Source organism: Quercus suber, unplaced genomic scaffold (genome assembly GCF_002906115.3).
Source record: "Quercus suber isolate HL8 unplaced genomic scaffold, Cork oak 2.0 scaffold_538, whole genome shotgun sequence".
Lineage (NCBI taxonomy): Eukaryota > Viridiplantae > Streptophyta > Magnoliopsida > Fagales > Fagaceae > Quercus > Quercus suber.
In genome coordinates this window covers 76,443-90,899 of record NW_027069986.1, presented here as the reverse complement: position 1 = coordinate 90,899, position 14,457 = coordinate 76,443, and the positions used below count along the sequence as shown (strand labels likewise).

General features: G+C 43.3%; 4 protein-coding genes across 4 annotated transcripts; 3 read left to right on the top strand and 1 right to left on the bottom strand.

Moving 5' to 3' along the window:
* Window positions 1-5: 5 nt before the first annotated feature.
* Window positions 6-1,108, bottom strand: LOC112006934 ((+)-cis,trans-nepetalactol synthase NEPS1). Its single transcript, XM_024039256.2, has one exon. It carries the CDS (start codon window positions 902-904, stop codon window positions 98-100), a length of 807 nt encoding a protein of 268 aa, XP_023895024.1. The 5' UTR covers window positions 905-1,108; the 3' UTR covers window positions 6-97.
* A 2,553-nt stretch (window positions 1,109-3,661) lies between these two features.
* Window positions 3,662-4,771, top strand: LOC112006939 (uncharacterized). Its single transcript, XM_024039262.2, has one exon. The coding sequence runs from the start codon at window positions 3,662-3,664 to the stop codon at window positions 4,769-4,771; it is 1,110 nt and encodes a 369-aa protein (XP_023895030.2).
* Window positions 4,772-6,342: 1,571 nt separating this feature from the next.
* On the top strand, window positions 6,343-7,445 carry LOC136063526 ((+)-cis,trans-nepetalactol synthase NEPS1-like). The gene has a single exon (XM_065764035.1). It carries the CDS (start codon window positions 6,547-6,549, stop codon window positions 7,351-7,353), a length of 807 nt encoding a protein of 268 aa, XP_065620107.1. The 5' UTR covers window positions 6,343-6,546; the 3' UTR covers window positions 7,354-7,445.
* Window positions 7,446-9,044: 1,599 nt separating this feature from the next.
* On the top strand, window positions 9,045-10,514 carry LOC136063517 (uncharacterized). The gene has a single exon (XM_065764020.1). The coding sequence runs from the start codon at window positions 9,045-9,047 to the stop codon at window positions 10,512-10,514; it is 1,470 nt and encodes a 489-aa protein (XP_065620092.1).
* Window positions 10,515-14,457: the final 3,943 nt, after the last annotated feature.

The window sequence follows — 14,457 nt, the reverse complement described above, 5'->3', positions numbered from 1 at the left end:
CAAGATATACAAATATACAGAAATATTATTTAGTTAATGATTATTACATATTTTTCGTACACGCTACTATGTGGGCTGAAATCGTGCTTTTAATGGATCATTGGCTAACTTTGAGACTATTCCCACCATCAACCTTAAAATTATGCCCTGTGACAAACTCGGAATCCTCAGAAGCTAGAAACACCACAACGTCGGCCACATTTTTGGGTGCCATCACCCCACCTTTCAAGACGGCACTCGACTCGTACACCTTTTCCGCCTCTTCATTTTCAACCCCAAACATGTCTTTGAGCAGTGCCGTCCCAACAACCCCCGGTGAAACACAATTCACTCGTATCCCATATGGCCCCAGCTGCAAGCTCGCGGACCTCACCAACCCCAACACCGCATGCTTCGACATCACGTAGTCCACGAATTTGTCGCCGCCCATAGTTGCCACCACGCTCGCCGTGCAAACAATGCTCCCCCTCACGCGCCCTTCAACCATCGCCCTCGCCGCGTGCTTCACGCACGCCACCATTCCACGCGCGTTCACTGCCATGACCTTATCGTAAGCCGACATGTCCACCTCCAATACGCTTTGCTCGCACTTGTGAGTCGCTCTCCCCAAGCCCGCGTTGCTGTACATGATGTCCAGGCGTCCGTACGCTTTGACTGTGGTGTCTACCAATGCTTTGACCTGTTCCTCGTCACAGACATCGCAATGAACGTAGGTGCAGATGTTGGACCCGATTGATACGGCGACGTTTTGGCCCTTCTCGTCTTGGACGTCGGCGATGACGATGGCTCTGGCGCCGTGAGCAGCGAAGTGGCGCGCCGTGGCCTCGCCTATGCCACCTGCACCTCCGGTGATAATGGCCACCTTGCCTTGGAGCTTCTTGTTTGATGGTGTGGAGTCTGTCATTTTGTTTGTATCAATCAGGGGAGTGAACTGAATAGTGAATCCTTTCTATCTGCTACAATATTTGCCAACCTCTCTGGTCTCTGGTCCCATATGTAGAAAAATCAAACAGTAATCAATTACCATGCCTTGCATGAAAGATCATCCAACTCTGAGTTTTGAACGCTTCTTGTTGGTTTTTGGATAAGAAAAATTAATGGATGCCCTTATTTTTTTTTGTTCTAGAAATATTTTTAACAATAAAAAAAAGTTATTAATTTTTTTTATTATTCTTTCTATTTTTCATAAAAGTAAAATTAAATTTTGTTTAAGATAATCTATAAATTAATTTATGTCCCAAGAGCACCGGGACCCTCTTAAAAAAATCAATCATATACCTATAGTAATTTCCTCTTTAAATCTTATGATGAGGATGGCTTTTGATTGTTTTACTTTTTGGTTTTTGGGATTACTCGAGGACCATTAATGACCTTATGGTTATGGACTAAATGGAAAGGTGCTTATGAGCATTGTCATCCTGAAAACAACCCTTGCAATTTTATTCAAAGTCGGCGATTCAAACAAAATAGTGCATCAGGAAAAATATCTAATTGATTTGGAAGGTATATTCTGCAACAACCGATATGTTAAAATGTTTTAAGGAATTGAAATCTAGTTTTAAATTTCTTGATCTTTGTCTAGGACTAGGAGTTCAAGGTGATGCACATCTAATTGACTAGAAGGGGCCTAGACTATCAGCATTATGCGAAAAAATTTATCAAGGAACTTGAATTTAAATCCAGATCCCATGGAACATCCTGCTTATAGATGGTCAAAATGAAAAGTTAAGAATCTTCATTGCCGATCAAAACAAAAAGAGTAGGTTTTCTTTTTTTTTTTTTCTTTTTTTTTTTTTTTTAAATTACTTTTATCTTTTTTGATTAGACGACTGAGATGAAAAGTTAAGTTTTTTACCTTTTTATCTCGACCATCTATAAGATATTGCATCTAGAGTATTGCACAAGATCTATATTAAGCCCAGTAATTGAAAATAGGAGTGTGTGTGGGTCGGATTGGACTAGTAAAAGCCTCCAATCTGTTACCAACGGGTTGGAAAAATTTCAATCTACCACCAACCCACCAAAGTCAAAATTCGGCGGATTTGTTACAAATTTTGGCGGTTGCAACTCGGCGGGTTAGGCGGGTTGTGTAGGTTGGCATTAACAATGTTATTTTTTAAAAAAATTATCACAATCTACAATTTATTATTGCATAATCTCAAAATATAACTAATGCACACCAAAAATTAAAGGTAGATTTTATTGAATAATCTCAATTCTAACACAAACATAGGGTCAATAAAAAGAGAGATATCATCTCTAATAGACCTTTTCTCCACAAAAAAGGAAAAGGAAAAAGAAAAAATAGTAGGTTGTTGCCTTACAATTGAGGAAAATTGAATTAACAAACCCAAAGTCTTTAACATTTCCAAAGTCACATCAAAGATTCAAAATAATAACATACCAACATAAGAAATAAACTTCAAAATGGTATGCATGGTCTCAATATTTATAAAAATATATGGGACCCAAATCAAAAAGACAAATAACATAATCAATAAAAATATAGATACAAACTGTACAACACTAGTATACCAAGGCCTATTTGGTCCTTAAGCTACCGTGATGTCCAAGCCCATATGGGCCTTATACGCCAACCCAACATTTTGTCCATTTCACCCCTTAGGGGTTTACATCAGCACATGCTACACCACGTCACCTAGACTATGCTTAGCGAACCACCCCCCCCCCCCCCAATCAATGACGCTACACCCGTTGCTGAGTAATTCTACTGAATTGGGAACTAGTTCCAAAGCCACTCCCACCTAAACACCCACTTACGATTAACATCATTAGACCTCGGCTGCACTAGTTTTGAAAGCAATCATCACCTTTCGACTCACGCTTGGCTATAAATAGGAGAAACAAAGGAAGGAAAAGGGTTGGAAAAAGAGGAACTGAAAACAGTTTATACTTAAGAGTAAGAGAGTGACTAAGAAAGGAAAAAGGGATATACAGAAACTTGAGAGATATAATTAGGTCTCTTGTCTAGGATCACCTAAAGTAAGAAAACCAAAGCCCACGTTACAAATATATTGTGAGCCTAAGAGTGAGCTGGTCCTTTAAGCCTGTTCTGGGTGCGCACAATTGGCGCCATTTGTGGGAATCTCCTACAACGCTGTGGTTCTACCGAGACACAATCCCGGGAGGATGTTTGATAGACGTTCAGAGAGCAATGCTGTAAGTGGTTCTATGGGGTCTTCTCGAGGGTCTTCTTGGCGAGAGAGGAGGCAAAAGAGGTGTGAGGATAGGACCGCGAGCAAGAGGAAGAGCATTTCGACCTGAGGGAGGGGTCATACCAAACACAACGGACAATCTTAGGCGCCTCTGGGCATAAACAACTTGACGAGAGAGACAAGGAGCTTGAGCGGCTAAGCAAATTGGTGAGAGATTTGGAGTTAGAAGCAGGGAGTGGATGCCAGAGAAGGGACCAAGACAACCGAGAGAGAAGGTCTGATACAGGGGGAGATCGCTATAGGACGAGGTCCAATTGATCTGGTTCCCATCGATGAAGGAACGTTCACACTAACAGGAATCCCGTCATCACTGGGATCATTCAAATTCACAAGAATCCCGCCATCGCTGGGACCGTTCATGTTCGCGAGAGTATGTGGACCGGGGCTCAGACTCCCCCGAAGAGCGGTAACCACATAACGCAGCCATGGATGCAATGAGCCATGCCTTACATAGAGCTGCTCGGTCGCCATTCTCAGAGGATATTGAACGTGCCCCAATGCCAAGCAGATTTACGCGCCCATCGTTCAATATCTACGACGAGAAGACGGAATTGGTTAAGCACGCCAGCCATTATATCCGCATGATGTCTCTGCATTCTCACAATGATGCGCTGATGTGTAAGGTGTTTCCCTTGAGCCTCGGCCCGACCGCTCTAAGATGGTTTAATGGATTACGGAAGAGTTCCATCCACATTTTTGCCAAGCTGATCCAAGAGTTCGGTATCCGATTTGTAACTTGTAGCCAGGTGCCACAACCAGTAGATGTTTTACTGTCAATGAGGATGAGGGTTGGGGAGACCTTTCGTAGCTACGACAGTCGGTATTGGAAGCTTTATAATGAAATAGAAGGGGGCAATGAGAAAATTGTAGTGAGTACCTTCAGGATGGGATTGCCCGAAGATTCGAAACTACGAGAGTCGCTGAAGAAGAAGCCTCCTGAGGACATGAGGCAGCTCATGAGGCGTATCGAGGAATATAAGCGCTTAGAGGATGATGGGTTGCAGAGCAAGGGTAAGGCCCCGTTGATAAATCATCCTTGGCAGAGCGGTTATCAGCCAAGGCCTCAGAAGGATTTTAAGATACAGGAGCCCGAGTGGCAGCTAGAGGAGGTGAACGTGACATTTAAGGAACCAGTGCATCGGATTGTAGACCGAATCAAAAACGAGCTGTACTTCAGGTGGCCAAATAAGATGGGGGGTGATCCCTCTCGGAGAAACCAGAATTTGTACTGCGCCTATCACAAAGTTAAGAGGCATGCCACTGAGCAATGTCAGGTATTGAAAGACCATCTAGGGCAGTTGGTAAAAATAGGACATTTAAAGGAATTCGTAGTGAATCTCGATGATTTGGGTGCCCAGCAGAGAGGTAACCCTCTCCCACCACCGTTGGGAGTAATTAAAGTGATCCATGCCGCCCCGAGGGGTGCAGCTGTGACCAAAAAGGGTATTGACTATTGTGCCTGTAGAAGAATCCCCGGAGAAAAGACATCCGGAGAAGAAAGCGAAACATGCTTGGGAGATCCTTGCATTCAATGAAGACGACTTAGAAGGAACGATCCAGCTGATGGTTATAAAGATAAATGCAGCGGAAAATAAGTTCTAAAACGGATCTACTTCATTCGATATTGATAACATGCACAAAGTAAATTTCAGAATTAGAGAACAAGAGAGTGTACCTTGAAGCGATGAATTGCAAAACTGAAGATTGAAGCACTTGGGACTACTTTTAATCTTCACTCCAATTCCACTAACACCCAAGATGTGTGGTCTCTCGATTGGTAACAAAGGGATGACCAAAAAAATGACTTACACTCTCATACACCACTTTGAAATGATGTTTTCTTGTCACAAAATGTTTCTGTACGTTTTTCCCTTTGTATCTAACCAATTTATCTAATTGGGCCGGCCTTTTGGGCCTTACCAATTGGGCTTAAGTGTGTGGCTTGGAGTGGGACCAAAAGGGACCAATAAGACACTAGCTCCAATGGGCCTTGGGCTTTTCTGTCAACTCTTGACAAGTCCAAAGTTACCATTAACTACTTTTAATACCACATATATAAAATAGTTGCACTCTAGGTCTTATCTATAAATTATATCCCAAGACTTTATTATACATGCAACCCTTCATAAAATATTCGTAGTAATACAAAGTCATTTAGACTGCCACTTTGTAAATTACTACATCTTAATCCTTGAGTACCCGGTTTAATCCTTTAATGTTATTCATTATATATTTATGAAATCCAATTCCATAAATATATACTTTAGTCTTACTAAAGTGGTTAGGCCTAACTCTCTGAATAACAAACCCATTAAACTTATCTCAAGTGAATACTTTATATCTCCGTTAAGAGACTATGAATTCCATCTTGAGAATACATGTCAGTCGTCTAATCAAAAAAGATAAAAGTAATTTAAAAAAAAAAAAAAAAGAAAAAAAAAAAAAGAAAACCTACTCTTTTTGTTTTGATCGGCAATGAAGATTCTTAACTTTTCATTTTGACCATCTATAAGCAGGATGTTCCATGGGATCTGGATTTAAATTCAAGTTCCTTGATAAATTTTTTCGCATAATGCTGATAGTCTAGGCCCCTTCTAGTCAATTAGATGTGCATCACCTTGAACTCCTAGTCCTAGACAAAGATCAAGAAATTTAAAACTAGATTTCAATTCCTTAAAACATTTTAACATATCGGTTGTTGCAGAATATACCTTCCAAATCAATTAGATATTTTTCCTGATGCACTATTTTGTTTGAATCGCCGACTTTGAATAAAATTGCAAGGGTTGTTTTCAGGATGACAATGCTCATAAGCACCTTTCCATTTAGTCCATAACCATAAGGTCATTAATGGTCCTCGAGTAATCCCAAAAACCAAAAAGTAAAACAATCAAAAGCCATCCTCATCATAAGATTTAAAGAGGAAATTACTATAGGTATATGATTGATTTTTTTAAGAGGGTCCCGGTGCTCTTGGGACATAAATTAATTTATAGATTATCTTAAACAAAATTTAATTTTACTTTTATGAAAAATAGAAAGAATAATAAAAAAAATTAATAACTTTTTTTTATTGTTAAAAATATTTCTAGAACAAAAAAAAATAAGGGCATCCATTAATTTTTCTTATCCAAAAACCAACAAGAAGCGTTCAAAACTCAGAGTTGGATGATCTTTCATGCAAGGCATGGTAATTGATTACTGTTTGATTTTTCTACATATGGGACCAGAGACCAGAGAGGTTGGCAAATATTGTAGCAGATAGAAAGGATTCACTATTCAGTTCACTCCCCTGATTGATACAAACAAAATGACAGACTCCACACCATCAAACAAGAAGCTCCAAGGCAAGGTGGCCATTATCACCGGAGGTGCAGGTGGCATAGGCGAGGCCACGGCGCGCCACTTCGCTGCTCACGGCGCCAGAGCCATCGTCATCGCCGACGTCCAAGACGAGAAGGGCCAAAACGTCGCCGTATCAATCGGGTCCAACATCTGCACCTACGTTCATTGCGATGTCTGTGACGAGGAACAGGTCAAAGCATTGGTAGACACCACAGTCAAAGCGTACGGACGCCTGGACATCATGTACAGCAACGCGGGCTTGGGGAGAGCGACTCACAAGTGCGAGCAAAGCGTATTGGAGGTGGACATGTCGGCTTACGATAAGGTCATGGCAGTGAACGCGCGTGGAATGGTGGCGTGCGTGAAGCACGCGGCGAGGGCGATGGTTGAAGGGCGCGTGAGGGGGAGCATTGTTTGCACGGCGAGCGTGGTGGCAACTATGGGCGGCGACAAATTCGTGGACTACGTGATGTCGAAGCATGCGGTGTTGGGGTTGGTGAGGTCCGCGAGCTTGCAGCTGGGGCCATATGGGATACGAGTGAATTGTGTTTCACCGGGGGTTGTTGGGACGGCACTGCTCAAAGACATGTTTGGGGTTGAAAATGAAGAGGCGGAAAAGGTGTACGAGTCGAGTGCCGTCTTGAAAGGTGGGGTGATGGCACCCAAAAATGTGGCCGACGTTGTGGTGTTTCTAGCTTCTGAGGATTCCGAGTTTGTCACAGGGCATAATTTTAAGGTTGATGGTGGGAATAGTCTCAAAGTTAGCCAATGATCCATTAAAAGCACGATTTCAGCCCACATAGTAGCGTGTACGAAAAATATGTAATAATCATTAACTAAATAATATTTCTGTATATTTGTATATCTTGTCCTCGTAATTTTACTGGTATGGTGCGTGGGCTCGTTAGTTGCTATGTTGGTGACTGCAAAATAGGCTGTAGTTGAAGATGCAATAAAGAATTAATTAACTTGAACTATTTAAAGGTCTCTAATAATGTGTTCTAGTGTTGTTTATCGAAAAAAAGAGGTGTTTTTGTGCTATTTCTATTTGAAAAACTGACAAAGTTTTAGCAGTTCTTTCTTTTATTCCAAATCGGGAATGCTCTGGTGGTGCTATTTTTCCCATTCAAATGTGGATGTTTGAGTTTTGGACTGGTCATGACTTTTATGGTTGTTGGACACAAGAAGGACGAGGGAAAGGGAATCACAAAGGTAGGCATCACATCACCAACAGACAGTAGCAGTCATTGAAAGAGATTTTTCCCTGCCCAAGTGATTTTTACTTCATGATAAGATTGAGAGATATAGAAAGAGATTAAAAAAAATCAAGAAAAAATCAAAAAAGAGGAGGGAAAAGTTCAAAACAAATGAAGAGAGTATTTCACCCAAAATTAAATTACCGTTAAAATTGGCTGGAACAAGATAGAATACATAGTGGATATGCATCCAATTCTACTAGAATTTAACTAGAGATGGAATAAGGGGGGTTTAGTGAATAAGGCAATGGAGAGGAAATCTAGTGTTCATTGGACTACCCAAAGAATAAAGTGGTTCAAACCAACAAGAGATATTGGGCGGGTTGATAGAATATTTTTTAACCAATTAGCTATTGACAGGTTGGAAAATTTTCAAACCACGGCTAATCCACCAACCTAAAAAAATGGTAGGTTGATATAAAATTTGGGTAACTTCAACTCGGCAGATTAGGCAGGTTAGCTGGATTAGTTTTAATTATATGTTGTATAGTTAAAATTCAAAATTTATTTTACCATTTAGCTAGGAATAAATTTAAAAAGTATTTACTCTAAATCCTTGAAGGACTTGCAAGAAAAATATAAACCAACCAAAGAAATTATAAGAAGTGTCTACTTTCTCATAGATCTATAATGACGAGGCTGACGAGTTCATGTACACACGGACAATCCCATCGATACAGACGAATCCAAACTCTGGCTAGGTGAGTCAATTATATGCTTTACTGACGAAGATATCCAGACCATTCAATGCAGGCAATCAAATCCAAAACGGTTACAAGGACAACTGTACAATCCGTTGAAGGACAGTGATGGCACATTAAACAGCCCCAGACGTTACCAAAAGGAGCATTAAGACCTCCATAACTACCCCAACGGCTAGAGGCCATAAGAACGTATATATAAGTCCCCCACATGGCTAAGGACCAGGTACATATACACACAAATACTGAGAGATCTTTTTGATTCTTTCCAATTACATTGTTCATTTCCTAAAGAGCTTCTTATACTGACTTTGGCATCGGAGGCATTGTGGCAGGTACCACACCGGTGACCACCTTTGAGAGTACGATCATACAAGCTGAGGATTACCTCCATCTGACCAACTCTACTAACGAACTTACGCTTCATCAGTTTGGCGCCGTCTGTGGGAACGACATTTTCGTGTTCAAACTCGAAATAGTGGTTCATTATTCTTATTCTTTTTAGGATGGAGTCCAATCAAGATTCTGCAGCCCTAGCTCAGCAAGTTCAGGCCCTTGCAGCCACAGTTGAAAAACTGACTAGGCAAAACCAAGAAATGAGGCTGCGGCTTCAACAGGAGGAAAATCGTTCGAAGGGAAATCAGGAAGATGAGGAGGATAGCAACAGAAGAAGTGACCATCGAAGGCCAAACACTCTCGCCGAGCAAAATTCAGACATTCTTCGGGAGATGAGGAGGGAGATGGACGAACTAAGGAATGCCATCAAAGAAAAAACGGAGCAGAGCGTGGATCAGATGGTCCGGGCGATGGATTCACCATTCACAACAGCGGTCCTCGACTGTCCAGTGCCATCAAAATTCCGGTTACCTCAGCTCGAGCCCTTCGATGGGCTGAAGGACCCTCAAGACCACCTGAACACCTTCAAGACGATCCTGGGACTTCAGCAGCCCCCGGACGAAATATTGTGTCATTCCTTCCCAACTACACTCAGGGGAGCTGCCCGAGAATGGTTCACAAAGTTACCAACGTCGTCCATCGATACGTTCGAGCAGTTGAGCAACGCCTTCCTGCGTCACTTTATTGGTGGACAACGACCGAAGAGGACCGCTGACCACTTGTTTACCATCAGGCAGGGAGAAAAGGAAACCCTGAGGTCGTATGTAAAACGTTTCACGAGGGAGACACTGGAGGTAGACGAAGCCGACGATATGGTGCAGCTGACGACCTTCAAGGCAGGGTTGAGGTCCAGGGAGCTCGTCAGCTCACTCACGAAGAACCTCCCAAAGACGATGGCTGAAATGCTCCTCAAGGCGCAGAAGTACATGAATGCTGAGGACGCGTTGGCTGCTATCAAGGACGTGGACAGACCAGGGGATAAAGGAAGAAGAGAAGACGATCGTAGAGGACAAAAGCGGGATCGACCAGATCGTCAAACCAATGATGGAGTCAGAAGGAAAGATGATAAAAATACACGAATGGTAAAATTCACCCTTCTCGTTATGCCTGTTGACAAAATTTTAGCGCAGATTAAAGACGAGCACTACCTTAAGTGGCCACGACCACTGCACTCATCTCCTAACGTCCGCGACAAGAGTAAGTATTGCCGATTTCACAAAGATCATGGCCATTACACCGAAGATTGTAGGGATCTCAAAGAGCAAATAGAAGAATTGATACGAAAGGGGAAACTGCAGAAATTCATGAAGAAGGGGGAACACAATAAGTTCCGAGGTGAAGACAAAGGCCAACGTGAGTCCTCATCCAGGAACGACGGCCGTCAATCCCAACCTCCTCAAAATGTGATCGGGGAGATACAGACGATCGCAGGGGGGCTTACCACCGGGGGCTCATTCAAGTCACCCAAGAAAACACATCAGCGACAAGTGAATAGCGTCCATATGACACCCCTGCCAAAGTACAGACGAACTGATCAGGATATGACCTTTAACGAGAGTGACTCCAGAGGAGTGAAATAGCCTCACAATGACCCCTTGGTCATAATGCTCACCATAGAAGGGTTCAACACCAAAAGGATCCTCGTGGACAACGGTAGCTCTGCCGATATCATTTACTTTTCCGCATTCCAACAACTGAAGCTGGATCCCAAAAGACTTCGTCCATTCGATTCTCCACTCGTTAGTTTCAGCGGTGACAGGGTGTATCCTAGAGGCATAGTGACGCTGACAGTAACAGTGGGAACGTACCCAAAGTAGTTGACTCGTCAGATAGACTTTTTGGTAGTAGATTGTCCCTCATCCTATAATGTCATCATTGGGAGGCCAGCACTCAACAAGTGGAAGGCGTCCACATCCACCTACTGCTTGAAGGTGAAATTTCCAACGGAAGATGGTGTTGGTGAAGTTAAAGGAGACCAAGTTCTAGCTCAAGAATGCTATCAAGCTGTTTTAGCAGCTAAGGAGAACCACGCGTGGATAGTGGAAGAAAAAGAGGAAGAAAAGTTGGAAGCACTGAAAGTAGTGGAGTTGATCGAAGGGGAAATGACGAAAACAACCAGAATAGGGACGACCTTGAGTCCTGAGATAAGAACGAGGCTCATTTAGTTTCTCAGGGAGAACTTGGACGTCTTTGCTTGGAGCCATGACGACATGCCGAGCATATCTCCAGAAGTTATTCAACACAGGTTGAATGTGGACCCAGAGAGGAAACCCATCAAGCAGAGACGAAGAACTTTTGCGCCCGAAAGAGACTAAGCAATTGCTGACGAGGTGAGTAAACTCTTGACTGCAGGCTTTATTAGGGAGGTGTACTATCCAGACTGGCTGGCCAACTTCGTCCTAGTAAAGAAAGCAAATGGAAAATGGAGAATGTGCGTGGACTTCACGGACCTAAACAAGGCCTGCCTGAAGGACAGTTTCCCTCTTCCCAGAATAGACCAGCTAGTAGACTCTACGGCCGAGCACAAGCTGTTGACATTCATGGATGCATTCTCAGGGTACAACCAGATAAAAATGGCTGACGAGGATCAGGATAAAACCGCCTTCATCACCAGCCAGGGGCTCTACTGCTCTAAGGTAATGCCCTTTAGACTGAAGAACGCAGGAGCGACGTATCAGAGGTTGGTGAATAAAATGTCCGTCAAGCAGATAGGCAGGAATATGGAAGTTTACGTCGACGATATGCTCGTCAAGAGCAAGGAAGAACTCGCGCATCTGGACGACCTTAAGGAGACATTCGATACCCTCAAGCAATACCAAATGAAGCTAAACCCTGGTAAGTGTGTTTTTGGTGTCGCCTCCGAAAAATTCCTCGGATTCATGGTGTCTCAGAGAGGAATAGAAGCAAATCCTGAGAAGGTGCAAGCTATACTCAATATGGCATCACCTAAGACCGTCAAGGAAGTCCAGAAGCTCACAGGCTGGATTGCAGCTCTTAACAGATTCGTGTCTAGAGCAACGGACAAATGCTTACCATTCTTTAAGACCCTGAAGCAAGCCTTTGAATGGACCGACGAATGTGAAGCGGCCTTCCAAGAGCTCAAGCGTTACCTTAGCAATCCACCACTCCTAAGCCCGTCCAAAGAAGGTGAAAATTTGTACTTATACCTGGCAGTTTCATCTACAACTGTCAGTGCAGCCTTAATACGAGAAGAAGATAGGAAACAGCTCCCAGTCTACTACGTCAGCCAAGCTTTCCAAGGAGCTGAATTCAGGTACCCAAAGATCGAGAAAATTACGTTTGCATTGATAGTAGCTTCGCGCAAGCTCAGGCAATACTTTTAGGCAAACCCAATCTTAGTAATAACGGACCAACCCATCAAGAAGTCTATGAATAAACCCGAGGCAGTCGGGAGGATGGTCCAGTGGGCAATTGAACTCAGCCAATTCGACGTGGAGTACCATTCCAAGATGGCCATCAAAGCACAAGCTCTGGCTGACTTCATCGCCGAGTTTACCCACCCAGACGAGCCGAGCCTTGCCAACATGGACGAGACATGAGTGATGCAGACCGATGGCTCGTCAGCCCAAAAAAGAGGGGGAGTAGGGGTCGTCATAACCACTCCTGACGGAGAGACATTGAAATATGGAGTCCAGCTGAAATTTCCAGCCACCAATAAGGAAGCTGAGTACGAAGGAATTTTGACAGGTTTAAGGCTCAGAAGAGAGCTTGGGGCCAGGAACCTGCTAGTCCAGAACGACTCAAAGCTAATAATTGGGCAGATCAGAGGAGAGTACGAAGCAAAAGAAGACAGAATGTAGAAATACCTCAGGTTGACGAAATGCTTGACTCAAGAGTTCGAAAAAATGGAGTTCACCCAAATTCCAAGAAGCCAGAATATGGCTGCAGATGAAGTTTCAAAGATAGCCTTGCCGGAAGAGACAGAATCAAGGACAGACTTGATGATGGAGATACAGAGAAACCCCAGCATAGAAGAAATTTCAACATTTGCAGTCGAGGGCACAAGTAGCTGGATGACGCCCATCATGTCCTTCCTCTAGGATGGCCACCTACCCAAAAATGAAGATGAAGCTAGGAAGATCAAGAAGAGATCTGCCAGATTCATAATTCTTAATGATACCTTATACAAAAGAGGTTTCTCCATGCCCTACTTGAGATGCGTTGACGAAGGAGAGGCCGAATACGTCCTGAAAGAGGTCCATGAAGGGATCTGCGGAGATCATGCAGGCCCTAAATCCCTGGTAAGAAAAATTATGCGAACAGGTTACTTCTGGCCGACCATGCAAGATGACGCAGCAAGGTTCGTCAAGAAATGTGACAAATATCAAAGGTTCGGGAACATTCAACGGCTCCTATCAGAAAAGCTGACGACGATAATATCTCCATGGCCATTCGCACAATGGGGAATCAACATCGTTGGCCCACTACTTCAAGGCAAAGGTTAGGTAAAATTCTTACTAGTTGCTATTGATTATTTCACTAAGTGGGTTGAGGCAGAGGCATTGGCAACCATCACCGAGGTCAGAATCCAGGGGTTCGTATGGAAGAATATAGTTTGCAGGTTCGGGATCCCACGGACGATCATATCGGACAACGGACAACAGTTCGATAGCCAAAGTTTCAAGGACTTCTGCTCGGGCTTGGGCATCAAGAACCAGTTCTCGTCACCAGGCCACCCACAAGCGAATGGACAGATGGAAGTAACGAACCGCACATTGCTCAAGATCATAAAGACCAAACTGGACGACGCGAAAGGAGCCTGGCCAGAAGAACTGCCCAACGTCTTGTGGGCCTACAGAACCACGGTTAGAACCCTAACAAGAGAGAACCCCTTCAGACTCACCTACGGTACTGAAGCAGTGATCCCTGTCGAAGTGGGAATAACCAGCACCAGGAGAGAAGCGTTCAATGAAGAAGAAAATGACGACCTACTGCGAGTTGACCTAGACTGCCTTGACGAAGTGATAGGTGACAATCTGAATGACCCTAGTGATTAACCCTAATTAATTAATTTAGCCAAGTAATTAATTAATCAATTAATCATGCAATTTTATGTAAGCACAAACAAATCACCAACAACAAAATATGCAGCGGAAAATAAATAACACGGTGATTTGTTTACGAATGGGGAAAACCCTAACGTTAAAAACCCCACCGGGTGATTTTCAGGTCACCACTCCTGAAACTCCACTATTATCAAATCAAGCAGTTACAAGTAAAAGAATCCCAAGTACCTTACCAACCTACAGTTGAACCCTTACCCCAATACCCAATTGGACTTGATCTGTAGCGACAGTTCCCACCTTTGATGCATGGCTCCCAAGTACGTGACTAACCAATGCGCAGATCCAAGTACGCGGCTTCAGAACACCAACTTAGTAAGAATGGTTGGCTGCAAAGTTCTTCAGTTCATCCTTTATGATGAATAGCAGGAAGATGCTTGGTCACAAAACCCTACGGTGCAAATACACAGCAACTTCTTGATGGAAGATGAACTAGGTC

Excerpts from the sequence above, each read along its gene's own strand:
- LOC112006939 (XM_024039262.2), top strand. The coding sequence starts at position 3,662 with ATGGATGCAATGAGCCATGCCTTACATAGAGCTGCTCGGTCGCCATTC.
- LOC112006934 (XM_024039256.2), bottom strand. The coding sequence starts at position 904 with ATGACAGACTCCACACCATCAAACAAGAAGCTCCAAGGCAAGGTGGCC.
- LOC136063526 (XM_065764035.1), top strand. The coding sequence starts at position 6,547 with ATGACAGACTCCACACCATCAAACAAGAAGCTCCAAGGCAAGGTGGCC.
- LOC136063517 (XM_065764020.1), top strand. The coding sequence starts at position 9,045 with ATGGAGTCCAATCAAGATTCTGCAGCCCTAGCTCAGCAAGTTCAGGCC.